The 16125-nt window shown below is 42.5% G+C and overlaps 1 protein-coding gene across 1 annotated transcript in view; it reads right to left on the bottom strand.

Moving 5' to 3' along the window:
- cacna1ba (calcium channel, voltage-dependent, N type, alpha 1B subunit, a) overlaps window positions 1–15359 on the bottom strand; it is a 90711-nt gene extending 75352 nt beyond the window's left edge. The window contains exons 1-3 of the mRNA XM_030791761.1: window positions 15097–15359; window positions 12804–12909; window positions 10995–11134 (exon numbers count right to left, since the gene is read on the bottom strand). Of these exons, the coding sequence (XP_030647621.1) occupies window positions 10995–11134; window positions 12804–12909; window positions 15097–15359 (509 nt within the window). The remainder of the gene's footprint in view (window positions 1–10994; window positions 11135–12803; window positions 12910–15096) is intronic.
- Window positions 15360–16125: the final 766 nt, after the last annotated feature.

Genomic DNA, 16125 nt, shown 5'->3' with positions numbered 1-16125 from the left:
CAGTAACAATCACAGTCTCTTTTTCTCTCTCTCTCTCTCTCTCTCTTTCCGCACAGTCCACATGTTCTGCCCAAACTGATTAAACTGAGTTGTTGCTTGTTGTTTGTGCCTGAGGCAGTGTGCATATACGTCTGTGTCTTTCTATAAAACCATCTGAAGGGTGGACAGGCTCCTGAATGTGATTGGCTGTTGACTCACAGACTCAGAGCGACTAATGAGTGAGTGCTTCTCCCTCCCCTACCCCCAACCTGTTAATAGCATTAATGCATTGACACTTCCTGGCCCACCCTCATCACTTCCTGTTAACTGCCGTCTGTCAGTGCGGTCAGGGGTTGCTGTCAAAAGCATCACTGCAGAGTGGAGGAAAAAACCTGAGACAAAGAGGAACGCTGAGGAAAGAGAATGAGAAGAAACGCATGAAGAGTAAGAGACATAAATTGAAAGAGAGAGAGAGAGGACAAAACAGAATAAAATGAAAGGAAGAAAGGAGAGAGGGAAGGATGCCAGTGAAAGGACAGATAAAAGATAAGAGTGTTTTTTAAAAAGTCAGAGGAGATAGAAAGATAAAGATGAGAGAGAGAGAGAGGCGAGAGAATGGAGAAGAGAATTGAAATAGGGAATGCAACAGGAGTGGAACTGAGAGGAGAGAGATATCCAAAGGGAGGAGAAAGGAAGAAGAGAGGGGGTGAAGATGAAGGGGAAAAAGGGAGTGGTACAGAGGGGAGGAGAAAAGAGACAGATTGTTGCATGTGTGGCGGGGAAAAAAAAGAAGTCATGGCCAAAGAGAGGAGGAGGAGAGGAGAAGAGTAAATGAGGGAGAGAGAGTGAGGGAGTGGTCTGAGAGAGAAGAGAAAAGAGCTCTAAGAAGGAGAGAGAGAGAGAGAGAGAGAGAGAGCTGGAAAGGAGAGGTTTGGAGGAGAAGTGAAAGAATGGGTTTGCAGAAGAAGTGGACGACAGTGATATAGAGAGAAGGAGAAAAAGTAGAGGGTGTGGTTTTAGGACCATTATGTAATGCGGGCCTATAAAGCATTGGGCTAAACAGCAGTGCCAGTTTATTTAACACCCCCCCCCTTTTTTTTGTCCACCGTTCATCAAAATCTCTCCATCCATAACAGCCTCGACTCGCACCTGGCTATGCCGCTGCTGGAGAGAACGAATATATCATTGTGCTATTGCGTACATATACACACACACACACAAACGCACACACACGCATGCATACACCCAAACTCACACACTGACGTACACTCACATCAGCACACGCAAAAGAACACGTAATTGAATGATTGCTTTCTTTCAGTGGCCCTTAAGACATTAAGACATGATTAGTAGAGTAGCAGGCTCAAAACGAAATCTAACTGACTAATCAAAGAATCTGAGGCCACCCTTTCATCAAGGGAACCGATAAGCAACGTGTGAGTCCTTTCTCCAGCGTTTTGGCAAAGAAATTGGCCTCTTAAACTGATCTCCACTTTGGTTATTTTTCAATTTAGCCACTCTTCAACCAATCTTCTGTATAAATGGAGGCCGCTAACTGTTAGCCGTTCATCACCGGCCGCGAGCCTGAGGAGCCGTCTCTGTTTTCCGGCCTTGACGAGCATCTACGCTTTAATCGCTGTGAACATTAGCGCGTTTGACGGACAGTGAGAGAGGCAGGTAGCCCCGCGGCGCTGTCAGGATGTGGTACGCAGCTCAAAGGTGACAAGCTTCCCACACGCTCCGTCTCGCGGCAGGGGTTTTTCACGGACCTGACAAAACGCCACTCGAATTCCGCGCAAAACTCGACTGCAAAAAAAAATCCAGTGTCGTCGTCTCTCCGCTGGATTGGAGACGGTACCGGAATCGTAACGGAGCGAACCTCGAAACACGTGGACCGGGCGATAACAGAACCCGAAAAAAAATGCTCGACAAGAGGAGAACTTTGAAATTAGACTCAAACTGGGTACATGTCAAACTCCTGCATATTCGCATGTGGGTCTCGTGGGAGGCGATAACCCGTGTCTTGCACACTTAAGTGTGCACTTTAATCACTAGTAGAACTTTATGAGAAAGTTTAAAAACGTCCAGAGGTCTGTGGATAGAATGCGACGCATAAACAAACCTGGAGATGAAGGCAAACAGTTGAAGCGACGTCATTTCTTTACCATAAATAAATAAATGCTCTGGCTTCGCTCTCGCTAACGTCCTGTGTTCTGGAATCTTCATCCGCTTTTTTGGCCTTCGCTCTCACTTTTTAAATTCAGTACCGATTTAGACACATTCTTCACTCTCAAAATAAAAAAAAATGAATTAATTATAAGTCTTTCTTCTCTAAAATAGCATGTCTGCTCCAGAAATAGTAGGACACTCGCTTAACTGTATAGCAAGACTTAAATCTATAATTCCATTTGCCAAATATAGGACTTTTATAAGTCATTTAGGCCTCTAAAGAACACATAAATTACCGATACAGAATCCATAAGTGGAACATAAATGTCAGTTGTTGGCTTCTGATCCTGCAGAGGAAAAAGGAGTAAATTCTTCTCGTTGAAATCATTTCAGATCCATGCACAGTGTTTTCTGTTATTACAGGGGCTTGGCATTCTCATTGAAAGCTTCAATGACAAAGCACTATGTCTTAGCAGAAGGAAGTATTGTTTTTGATATGACCACATCCTGTGTTGATTTGTATTACTCGGTTAATTTCCCTCCGGACAGACGCTGAATCACGGTGGTCACATGACTCTAATGACAAGGCCATTAGGAAAACAAACAGGCATGAGGCATATCCTGGCTACTGTGAAGCCAACTGTGTGAAGTGCTTCTACTATCAGGCAAAAAGCACCAAATATAACGATAATAATAATAATAATAATAATAATAACTTTTTTCTTTTTCTTTTTTTATCTGCAACAGTGTTGCAGTCATGTAGTTTGGACGACATTTAACAGTCATGAGAAATCACTTGAGTCTTTCAGACCAATCGGATCAGTGAATTGAATCTGATACTGATAATGTAGGGGATGTGACTACAGTCAAGTGTTTTATATGGTTAATGCAATAAAGCACATACACACACACACACACACACACACACACACACACATTCACATGTTCCTTAGAATCAATGCAGTGCAAGTGTTTTATATGGGGAATGTAAGAAAGCACACACACACACACACATGTTCCTTAGAATCAGTGCAGTGTCGTGATTCTGAGGAGTTCGTGTGGTTTCATTACACACACACACACACACACACACAGCATGATATCCTCCATAGTATTAGTGCATTTTAAGTTCAATGGTCCCATGAAATTCAGGATGTTTCATTACACATCTAGACATACAGACAGACAAAAACAGACACACACACACACACACACAGTGTTTCAAATTCATTGGCATTCTGTGTGGGGATATATGAAGTGCAGTGATTCCGAGAAAATCCAGTGAGGAGCTTCATTGCACACAGACACACAAACACACACCCAGAACAGATAGACACACAGAGAGAGAGAGAGAGAGAGAGAGAGAGGGGAGATAAGGACAGCTAAGCAGCTCTGACACACCCAACCACAGAGGAGTTTTCAGGAATAGATCCACGTCTCCTCTCCCTCCCTGTCAGCTATCTATTACAGTAACACCACTCCCAGCCAACAGTCCTCTGTCTTAGGATTGAACAACATATACGGGATCAATTACTGCCCACGATTCAAACGTCACGTCGAGAAACACCGTGGTTCGGTCAACGCGTTGAGAGGAGCAGTTCAAATTCAAGAGGTTCGCTAAGTTTCAATGCATAAATTTGTCCTTTCCAAAACACACCCCCCCACCCCCCCAAAAAAAGTGGACTGCATAGTATTTGAATAATCTACTCCTGCACCTCTCTCCGTCTGAATTTTACCACTGCTGTTCTTTGCACACCATCAAGCTATCAGTCAAGGATAAAGCCATGCTTACTGGAGAAGAAAGAGAAACTCTGAAATTATTCACTATGTTACTTAGAAATTCAACAGCCCCTTGATGTAGTTTCTCTGTTGCACAAGCCAATCTCAGAGTTGCATTTATAGGTTTTTATAGTGTTTGTAGGTCTGAGCAAACTTAAGTGTGGAACTGGACGGAAAACTTCACCATTTTCGAAGAGTTAGCGACAATTCGTATTTCATTCGTTAACAGTATGTAACAATTCGTGTTTAATTTGTAACACGTATCACGTTTTAGAAATGGCGAGTTCTATTTGTTAAATCACAAGAGTTATTTCCAAAAGAAATCATTGCACAGTGGATCCAACCTGTATCTAATAAGTCATTTTAGTAGAAAGGGAGGAGAAAGCACATGGAGTAGTGTAAGAATATTGTGGCAGGAGCCAGTCATTCTGATAACTCTAAAACTTATTTGACCCAGCACTCGAACAGACCGAAACTTAACAGGTATCCTTGACCTTGGAGGTAACTTGTTATGATGCCAAAGTCATTCATGGTAGGGGGGTCTCAGAGAGGGGTTGGAGGGAGGGGGGGTGTCTCTGTATCTCCACCTGTGTCCATTTGCCCTGTGTAAATAAGAGTTTGGACCCTACAATGCATCTGAAAGAGTCTGGGCCTCTGCTTCAACCACTGACATTAGAACAGGGTGTGAAAGAAACAAAGGAACACCTGCCTAGTGTTCTAACATATGAGCAGGTGCTACTGTATGAGAGAGAGAGACAGAGAGAGAGAAAGAGAGAGAGGGAGAGGAGAGAGAGAAAGAGAGAGGGAGAGGGGAGAGAGAGAGAGAATGAGAGAGGGAGAGAGAGAGAGCGAGAGAGAGAAGGAGAGTAAGGGAGAGAGTAAGAGAGAGAAGGTGAGAGAGAGAAAGGGAGAGGGAGAGACAGAGAGAGAGAGAAAGAGAGTAAGGTAGAGAGTAAGAGAGAGAGAGAGAGGGGAGAGAGAGTGAGTGAGAGAGAGAGAGATACAGAGAGACAGAGAGAAAGAGAGAGAGAGACAGGGAGAGAGAGAGAGAGAGAGAGACAGGGGAATCATGTTCTTCTACTAATTGGATGATATTTGTGCAGCAAACACCCTTCTCCTCCTCTTTTCAGTTTCCTTCACTCATAAAAGACAAACTCCTGTCAGAGAAAAAACTCAAACTAGACTCCTGGGAAATTTTCTGTCGAACAGTGAAGGGATTACACTTAAGAAATCATTTTAAAAAACAACAACAACAACTGCAGTATGACAGCTGACCGGGCAGTCTGCGGAAGTCTCCAGAACAAGAATGAACACATACGACTGTTGGACTACACTTTGTCATTTATTTCATAGAAGATTCAGAATCTTGGCTCTACGGGGATTCAGTTCATTTCTCAACCATTTTGTTTGGGAGTCAGCTCAGCAAGAAGAACGTCAAGGTTGAGCGTTTATTTGAGGACTTCACACAGATGTGTGCAGAGTGGATGCAGAGAGAACCGTGAAAATGGAGAGTTTAGGAACAAGAACCAGTGGAGAACCCCAAATGCACCGCAGGCTTAAAGGCTAAAAAAGTCAACATCACTGGGTGGTTTCTTTTTCCAGTCAGAATCAGACTCTTAATCTGCAGAGGAAAAACCAGACAGTGCTCCTCTGTGTGTGCGTGTGCGTGTCTGTTGTTCACACTGAACAAAGGCCCGTGCATACGTGCTGATGCATGTAAGCGCATACACACATGTGTCTAGTGGGGACTATTGTGAAGGTTTTATGTGTGCATTAAAACTTCCATTTTATTCTTGCTAAGATTATTAACGTAACCCCATCACCATCACCTTCACCAAAAAAAAGGGGGGGGGGTGCTTCCCCTCTGAGGTACCCACTTGTCAGATATTCATATGATCATAGGGACATTTGGTCAAAATCATGCCATAAGAACCTAAAGCGCGCACACACACACACACACACACACACACACACACACACACACATGCACGCACCCTTTCTCTCTCCAACAGTCTCTCTAAAATTCAACAGCTACCTTTGTCATTCAGAGCCCCATTCAAAACCCCAGAACTCCAGGCAGGCAAATGACTTCAGCCAATCACACATGAACACACACACACACACACACACACACAAGCACAGACCCACGATAGCAGCAACAGTAACACAATACACTCCCACTGGAGTCCTGAACAGCGTTAGCAGGGAGAGACAGCGGAATGAGGCAGTCTGCCTTAGGAAACGCAGCCACTGGCGAAATCTATATTCCTCCAGCAGCCACAACACAGACTAACTGACTGACAGTTTCCAACGCGGCGTCGCTCTCCGTGTTGCATAAGCTGCGTGACAAGTCTGGCAAAGTCGGACTCTTGAGGCTTGAGTGAAATCAGCGTTTGATATGTTTGAGTGACTGGGGTCTGACTAACTTATTCTTCGTGACCCTTTCATTGTTACCTCCCTTCATTGTTAATTAATAGGACAAATAGCCATTCTGACGTATTCATAAAGACATAACTGTGACAGGAGGGCACTCAGCGTTGACTCAGCTCTGTATGGAAGACCAATGAGGAGTTTAAGAATCTGAGTATACAAATGACCTAAGCCTTTTCAACTTTTAAGCCTTACCGCTATTTCCACTCTATGACACACACACACAAAAAAGATCGACTTTCTTAAGTATCTTTCAAAAGCAGAGAAGAGCTGTAAAAGAGCATTCTTCCTCCGGCTTGAGTGAGATACATTTAATTAAATGCCGAGATTGTCTTTATTTATTTATTTTCTTCCTGTGACAAAGGAAAATTCGTACAGTTTTATCTGTCTTTAAGTTTTGGTTTCTATTGTAAATTCAACCACAGCCTTCCAGGAACTGCTGACAATTCTTGTAAGAGCTAATTGTGTTTGTGTGTAATTGTGTCTCTGCATAACATTTACTCTCTCCCTCTCTCTCTCTCTTTCTCTCTCTCCCTCTATTTCAAGATGGTATTAATGTTTGCTAGTTTCCAAATCTACCGAAAGATGGTCTTTCTAGCTAAAGAACAACAATAACAACAGTTATTTTCTTACATTCAATTCAGTGAGTGGGACACAGATGGAAAGTTGAAATAAGATATTTGAAATAAGATAAAAGATTTTTTCCAGGACCAACACAGAGATTCGGCTCACGTCATGACCAGGAGGTCAGGCTAATCCCATATGAAATGGAGTCCCCCCCCCCCCAGGCGTTGGTTACGTTTCACTAAATCTGAATGTTCTCTATGGCCTGTGAACACATCAGAATGTGAATTACTGTGCACAGTGATCTCTGTCACCAAAAACAGAGGAACTAGTAAAAGATACACATGACCAAAGCTCCGAATTTTTCTCTCTCTACGACATATATTTCAAGACTTAATTAAATCTCTCTAACAATACAAATAAAAGATGAACATATTAGAGATATGTTAAAGATTAACGAAAGGTTAACATATCGGCTCTAAGAATCAGAGGGTGGGTTTTGGGTCCTGAAATCAAAGCGAAAACAACAACAAAAAAAAAAAACAACCAAGGCTAAAACCAACACTAACACAACCTAACACAGGGTTTTTAGCATTATTTCTCGCAATGAGCAAAAAAAAAAAAAAAAAAAAAAGAACTAAAAAGAGAGAGTGGAACAGAGAAAAGATAAATGGCATAATGTTTCTCCCAAGGACAAAACCAGCTCATTAAGGGGGGGGGGGGGATTGATCGAAAAGAATGTGACAGGCTGTTCTCCTCAGCACCAACATCATCGCTAGCATTCAGTCAGCCAACCCTGGCACCCTAACTGACAGTTGTTGGTAGGGGCTTGGTTTGAACAGTAATACAGAGAGCTAGACTGCCCCCCACCCCCCAAACACACAGACACACACACACACACACCCAAACCCCCCGGGGCCGTAATGAGGGTTGGTGTAGCGTATCTGTTCCTTCTGCGCACAGCCCGATAAAGTATTGATTAGGGCGTGTGACTGTGGAAGGCAGATGCGCGCTCTCATTAGCGAGTTTACAAACGTCTTGTTGGAGGAATATTAAACGTATGCGATTGGTTTTCAGAGGAAGGATTTTATGTCATCATCATTTTTTATCGTGAAATGGAGTCTTTGAGGTTCAGAGCATATGAGGGCGATGGGTGTCCAATTTTGAAAAAATTTTTTTCTTCTTTTTTCCTCTCCAATAAATCTGATTGCTCCAATCCCGAACGCCGATTGGCTGAAACACTCCCAGAGCCGCTTTTTGTTCCCTGTCAAACCTGAGACTCTTTTACCTGTTTCATTGATTTCTTTACCTGGTTATCACTAGTATCACTACTTTAACTAACTAATGCATTAAACGTGATTAGCTAGAGAGAATGACTGTCGCAAGCAAACTGTTGCCTAGCAACAACGTGACATGTATACAGTACTGTGTCTTGGCCAGAGACTATTTTCTGGCACAGGTATGAAGTACATATCATATGCCTATTAAAAATAACCTTCGATGAATATGTGCCCTTATTATTGACTTAAATCTGTGTTAACTGTTTTACAGGAGCAATAGGGCGAAACAGGGCATACTATATTGTGAATATGGTCACAATTTAAAGGGGTTTCTCACTGTGTAGGAAGCCAACTCAAAGTCAAGTCTAACAAGGCTAGTTAAAGGTGACTATGAGCATTATCCGACATGTCCTCCAGTAACTTTGATTCTTCATTAAAAGATGTTCAGCAACAGCGGTACACATTGCTTCAAGTTTTTTGCATATGCAAATTATATATGTAGCCTGAACTGAAATGATAATTCCAAACCCCATTACTGGTTGCTTAGTCTTTTTCATCATGCTTTGCTTCCATTCAGTTTCTGTTTTATTCTATTCTTTATAGAATACTAGGACTAACATCGCTTCTTCATATAGTTTCATTATTTTGCCGGTTGATGAAAGGCAAAGCCCTTTTCTACTGTTACTATACCGACAACAAGAACAATAACAAAAAATCTGGGACCCTTGAGAGCAAGCCCGAGGTGAAAGCATCAAGGAAACGCTTCCTTGGGCTGTTACAGAACAAAACCTTGACAGAAGCCAAGACTAAAAAGGCAGAGGACTCTGCCCGGGCTGGCACTGGGTGGTAAGAATGTAAGGTTAGAGTGGTTTGTCTACTGGAGGGAGCAAGGGAAAACAGCGATGTAGCAGAGATGACATCCATCTTTGGATCTACGTTCTGTAAGCCCAGAGACAGTTTATTTCTTTATCAGACACGTTCCCGCAGAAGTTTTGGAAAAAAAAACAAAAACAAAAAAAACACTGGCAAGTACACGTCTCTGTGTCCACACCTCGGAGGAAAAGCTATCGGAGTGGTCTCACATCCAAAGCATGTCAAGCGATGTCAGGAATTTGGTATTAGTAACGATAAACGGTAAGTCGAGAAATGGGCGGAAGCCAAAAACCGATGGCCTCTCGGCTTCTCTCGGATCCCGCAGAGAGCGGGCACCAAGCCAGTCAACACACAAATCACATGATCCTCTCCGTCCAATAGCTGTCAGGACTTGATGACACAGGACAATTACCCGGGAGTAGCGTAGCGGAGATAACGCAAGATAACAGACCTCCGTCTTCACAAAGGACACCAATTACAGTTATCATACAGGACCGCCCTGCCCCAGTTTAATAAAAAAAAACCGAACCGGTCGCATGTCTGGCACACTCGCACCTTGTGCCGCAGAAATGAATATGAGACGAATTAAAAAAGGGGGGTTGGCGGGCACCTACGGCAGCGGGTCTTGTCCCCGAAATCTATCAGCGCACTTTAGCCTTTAACTTTCACAAATGATAAATTGACGAGGAGAAAGAAGGCGCACATCCCGCTGATTCAAATCGCTTCGGTTTCACGCCATTGATTTTTCTTTCCCACAAGTGTGGCACTCAGCTGAAGTCTATTGTAACAGTTTTAAGTTTGTTTTTTTTATATCTTGGACTCGCTTCTGTACCTCTCTGTACCTCTTGGACACAGTGATTCTACGTAGGGATAATACCAGTCATCTGGGTCAAAAGCCACCAAAACCCAAGCAATCCCAAACTATAACCACTACCCATAATCTATTCATCCTCTGGGCGGATTTCCTCACAGCAACCAACCCATGTTACACAAAACACACGCTCTCACCGGCATACCTGTCAAACATACCATTTATGTCTTATCTATTACACCCAGCTGAGGATGTATGTAAGCTAAAGATGTATCCTGGACTCTCTACTGCAGTAATAGGTGGTGCTTCCACTGAAACCTGTTCATTTTAATGAGGAGAAGAAGATGACGTAAGACCCAAAGGAAGGACGGAAGAGAAAAAATCCGAGCCATTAGTGGGAGAGAGCCGGGCTAATCCCAGGCGGTGTCTGTAACCATACAGGGGGCCTGACTCGGCATAACACCATCCACGGCAGCACAGGGTCCCAGAGGACTCCACTAACCCCAGTGGTGCCGTCGGCAGAGGAGCTAGAACCACAGCTTTGGACACTTCTAACTAAAGGGACGGTATATCTCCATCGGTGCACACTACACCACAGAGACCATCACTCCGTCCCTGCATCTTTCTGTGTTCTGTGTGTGTGTGTGTGTGTGTGTGTGTGTGTGTGTGTGTGTGTGTGTGTGTGTGTGTATTTCGCATGCTTCATAATATATGAAGCGTGTGTTTGTGTGTGTGTGTGTGTGTGTTTGTATGTGTGTGTGTGTGTCTGTGTGTGTGGGTGTGTGTATTTCGCATGCTTCATAATATATGAGCAGCAATTTCCCTGCATGTCCGGGGAAAACACCTCAGCAGATGGACCAATGAGTGCACATCTGTAGGAAGGTAACAGTGATATTCGTAGCATACACATCTTTGTAACTTCGACACTGTATCATAAAACAGAAAAATGCACTTTCACGTGCTAGCAGGAAACTCCTTAAACGTGGTAGATGTGGACAAATCAAATGATGTATGCAAAACACAGCTAAAACGACCAATCAGATTCGTAATGAGGTTGGCCAACAGAAATGTCACAGTGTCAATCCACTCAAAGGGTTTTTGGCACTTACCCTGACAACACAACAACAAAATCCATCACGTTCCAGCCATTACGGAGATAAGAGCCTTTGTGAAACGCAAACCCCAGGGCTATGATCTTAATCCCGGCTTCAAAACAAAATATTCCAATGAAGTAGGGTTCCGTATCATCCTGTCAGGAAAGAAAAGGGGAAAGAAAAACAACACCCTTTATTGACAAGCTTAAAAGACAGAATATAAGAGAGAGACACGCAGACCAACAGACAAGGCAAAATACACACAGCACAGCATGACGACTTTTCTACATTCTCTCTGTTTTTATATCTGTGGACTCTGAGAGAGGCAGTTTGAGGAGGCAAGACAGTATGGTGCTTCAAGGCTTAACATCTAAAAGTTAAAAAAAAAAAAAAAAAAACTCCCATTTTCTGGCTGTTCGCTGAGGTCCTTAAATAAGTTCGCTCCCACAAGTATCCACTGGCCTTAATTAAAAAATTATAAGACTCTCTATCTTCTCCAAATGGCTTCAAGCCCATGACAGAACATCACCAAAGATAATATTTCATCGTAGAGGCTACATATCACATTAGACAGAGGTTATGACCTCATAAATTTCAGTAAGGAAGCCAGGTCACTAATCATCCATATTTTATTACACACTGCTTAATAAAATGATTGCAAAAGGCAAAGCGGAATAATACAGTAAAAAAAAAAACAAATGAGTAAATGAGACGTAGTCACATTGAAAAATGACTAATCCCAAAAACCAATTCATATTAATCGTGTATCTCAATTTAAAAAAATATCTTCTGTACAAAAAAAAAAAAAAATCTAATGAGCTGAGATTCTCACAGGTGACGCTTACGAAAATGTTAAGATTCGCCTTCGCATTCCAAATCTTTTTTTTTTTTTTTTTGACACGTCAAGTACAGTACATGTGTATTGACAACGGCGCGGGGCTACTCGATAAGTCCTTTTTCGAGTGAACGGCTGACCTCTGCCCACGTTCAAAACAAATTTTATCGCCTCAAGCAGCTTCGGCACTTTGATTAGCCTTACAGGGTTTAGAGCGTTTACCCTTTTAATGGGATGACTTATCAGCATGGTTCAGAAGTCGGTCTCAAGCGGTGACACCAAGCGCCAAGGATGAAACGGAAACTCGGCGTGGTGCTGCTTTGCTTACAAAGTGTCACAGTGAGAATTTCCCAGATGGCTGATACATCCTCACCTTCTCTTGGCCTAGTGCCCATCCTCACAGATATTATTCAGCACTCGGCTGTATGTATTTTTTTCTCTCTCTCTTTGAATGAACGTAGCTTTAAAAGCCTGTGTACTGACTTAATATCTACAGAGATAAGAACCCTTTAGTCTCTGAATAGCCAGCTGGTCTACATTGCTACATGTTGGAAACTTGTAAATGTGATGGAGCAATTTGTTCCTATGCTGGTTACTATAGGAGCAATGTTGTCGCTTTGTAAATTTACTTTGTCAATGCAAATGTAGTGGGGTCCCCTAACACTAAACTGGATCCTTAATCAGAACATTAATTAAAAAAAAAATCAATGCATCACAAAAAAAGAAAGAAAGAAAGAAAGAAAGAAAGAAAGAAAGAAAGAAAGAAATTACAGTTTGATTATGTTCCAGGTATGGCCACTGTGTTTGAAAATGTGGCCTGCACAGTACTATGTCTCACAGAAACACAGATGTTCGCAATCACTCAAGACAAACGATGAACAACAAAAAAAAAAACAAATTCGTACATCTGTGATTAAGACATGGCAGAATAGCAGTCGGTGAGTGGAAACACAGATGAAAAAGGAAAAGAGAGTATTTCGAACACTCACCAGACGCTCCGACATTGGCGTCTTGTCTGAGGCTGGTAAATGCTGCTCCAAAGCCAGGACTATGCAGTTTGCTATGATGGTGGCAAGAATCATATACTCAAATGGAGTGAAGACAAAGGTCAAGAAAGATAGAACTGGTGTACAGACATATGACATTTGATTACTGGCAAAAAAGGTGACTAAAAGGAAAGAGAAGAAGAAGAAGAAGAGGATAATGAAGAAGCAAAAATACCACTGTTCATTCCTTCCACTGCACAGTACAACGTGTATACATAAATACTATTATTAGAGCTCTTAATCCCACACGCCTTCTAAATTATTAAGTCTTTAATACAAGTATGGTTTTAAAATTCTCTAGTATTGGGCATAATTGAGAGTGGCCAATTTAAAGGTACTTTCTCCAACAGTTTAGCTTGAGGGGAAAGTCTTGGCACAGGGCGTCTGTTTGAGCGTAGCGATCGAAAGAGCTAAAACAAACGGCTGAACTGCGTCACTCACAAGTCTCGCGAAGGACTGGACGGTAATTATCCCCTGAGGCAACCCTCAGAACGCAGCTGCGTCATGGGGGGGAAGAGGTTTGATCAGAAAGATTGAGAGACGAGAGAAAATGTCAAAGGGTTACGCAACCACATGCTCACGGGCCAAGATTTATCAGAAGAAGCAAGATGTTAAATGTTAGATGTTTGGAGGCTCCAGAGTATCAACCTTTGTGAATATTTGCTCAGTGTAATTCTTCAGTTTGTTCAGTTTATCCATAAAACCGATTTTGATTCCATTCTGCTTATGGAACTGAAAACAAACAAACATCAGTTTCACAGACGGATTTATATACTGTGAAGTTTGCCAGCCAAACCAGCAGCAGAAGGGTTATTCGTATTTGTCTCGTTGCAAATGTGATTCCTGTTAAAATAAGAATCGACTTGTATTTTTTTACTCTTGAGAGCTGTAGCTTTACTTTAACGCCTACGTGGAAATCCTGTCTGCTGTTGTTTATTGGGCTGTCCCGGCTTTTTCTCTCTGTGTTTGCCGTTGTTCTGTGAAACGGGTTGAGCGCGTGGGTGAGTTCAGCACCTTGGGGAGGGATATTGCCAGATCCCACACACGCGGTGCAATCATGTTGAAAACATTGCTGAAAACTTTTTCTTCGCAGATAAATAAGCTCCGACAGACAGAGCTATTGTTAACGGTGTTAACCTGATGACATGATAACAAACGCATAAACCCATAGCCTAATGTTCATACACAAATCATATTATGGTAGGAGCATACGAAAAGATCATCAAACGTCTTCCTGAGCGGGATAGTTGAGCCAAAATTTGGGATGCTTTGCATTTGCCGTCTTCAAAAATGCACTGACAGCACGTTTTAACGGTGAAACTCCGTGATACCGTAATGGACTCTTGGTTAAACCAACACAATGTGAGTCGTAGTATCATTTAAACGGCAATTAAAATTAGTGTATGCAAATCATACATTTTCCCTCATAGTCCGTGCACCACGTATCAATCATGCTATCCTTTGAATGGTTTGTGTGCACAGATAACGCAGCAGAATCATGAGAAGTGATATGCAAAGGACCGTTTACGGTAACTACAACATTTTGCGCCATTTGCTGGTGAAATTCCCATTGGCAAGCCATCTGGGACCCAGCAGTAATTTAGTCTAATGCAAAAACTGTTTTGGTTGCTAGGAGCGACCAGAGGCTCCGTTGTCTGAATCACACGGATCGATACTGCAGTCACTTGATACGAGGGGAAAAAACGGGTTCTTTGGAGCTTGCAACAGGGGATTATACATTGAAATGTATCTACGATTCAAAATTAAAGAGTTGTTGAATAGTTTAGGCACCTACGAAACTAACGGCAGCGTATGTATTTTGTCAAAGGAGGTATGCTGTTTGGAGCATCTCTCGTCTAGCTGTTTGTTTCCCTTAGCGTGTCACGGAGACAACACCCCGCTACCACTGCACTTGTGTGCTTCTGTGATAAGCAGTGCGTTTCTCCCGATGTGTGGATGTTCGACTCACAACCACTTTGTCTATTCAGCATCTTTTGTGCCTTCTTGCTCAACAACACTGAGCTATTAAATAAACAAACATTTTCGTTCTTCGGTTACTGACCGTAATTCACAACAATAGCTGTTACATTCCACACTCTTAAGAATTTAAATATTCAACCCGCAAACACATATTTGATTGATAAACTGATTGTGAAATCTTGAAAATAAATACTTCAAATATTACACCACTTTAAAAAGCTCTCATGTTTAAAACATGTAGGACATGGAAGGATATGGCCATTCGGTAATTTTCTTTGCATATTTTCGTATGATGTTATCTTCGCTAAAGATGAATAGGGATCGGTTGACAGTGAGACAGTTCTGTTTGACTGGTATGGGGTTATATATGGCCATAGTCCGAGCTCTTTGGGCCATCGTCTGCTTGTACATTCTTGGTCCGCCTGGGGGGCCTCCCTGCCGGTTTGCCCCTCTCCCAGGACCCGATGGAGTACCCCCACCTCCACAGCGGGTCGGTAGATCATCTTCGAATCGAGCCATTCTAGAAACGCGCAGATCTGAGAGTAGAAATCAAAACTGACACCAGATGAAGCGTAGAGACGAAGCATCACAACGTACGATGTAGTCCCAGCCACGAGGTTTCATCGGTATAAGCCTGGCATCCAAAAAAAAAAAATTATATTACAGCCTCTAAAACAACAATAAAAAATATAGTCTTCCTCAGTATAAGATTATTTCCGCCAGATAAATGTTCAACATCTTCCCCCGAACAATTCCATACAAACACTCAAACAATATATGTCGATTTGACGGATAAAGTTCATCTTTCCACATTACACAATCCATCCAAGAGGGACCTCATACTACCCAGCGATGACAATGTTTCCTCAGTCACTTGTATAAAACCAAGTTGATATATCATGCAGCAGAAACGCCAAAAGGTCCGGGCATGCATGCGAACTGTGTTGCATTTGAATGCAGTCAAAATCGCAGATGTATCTTTCTTTCTTCCTTTTTTTGGGGGGGGATCCTCTGTTTCTTTTTTTTGCCAGCGATGCTGTTGCGGACCTTTCGGCTGTCACATACTTAAATCAATAATCTGTCTTTCCTCTGAGAAACAATATCCTTCGTGACCCGTTGATCTGATGTCCGTGTTACTTGAACCAAGAAAAAGGGAGGGGGAAAACAAGACTGGCACTTCTATTTCCGTTTGGCAATGAAAATTTAACCAATTTCTGCAGCCGCTGCTTCTTCTGAATCTGATCACGTGACCCAAGAGCAGCCTGTCAGTGGTTCCACCTGTGCC

The sequence above is a fragment of the Chanos chanos genome, chromosome 14, assembly GCF_902362185.1.
Source record: "Chanos chanos chromosome 14, fChaCha1.1, whole genome shotgun sequence".
Taxonomy (NCBI): Eukaryota; Metazoa; Chordata; class Actinopteri; order Gonorynchiformes; family Chanidae; genus Chanos; species Chanos chanos.
This window is presented reverse-complemented; position numbering and strand designations above follow the sequence as displayed.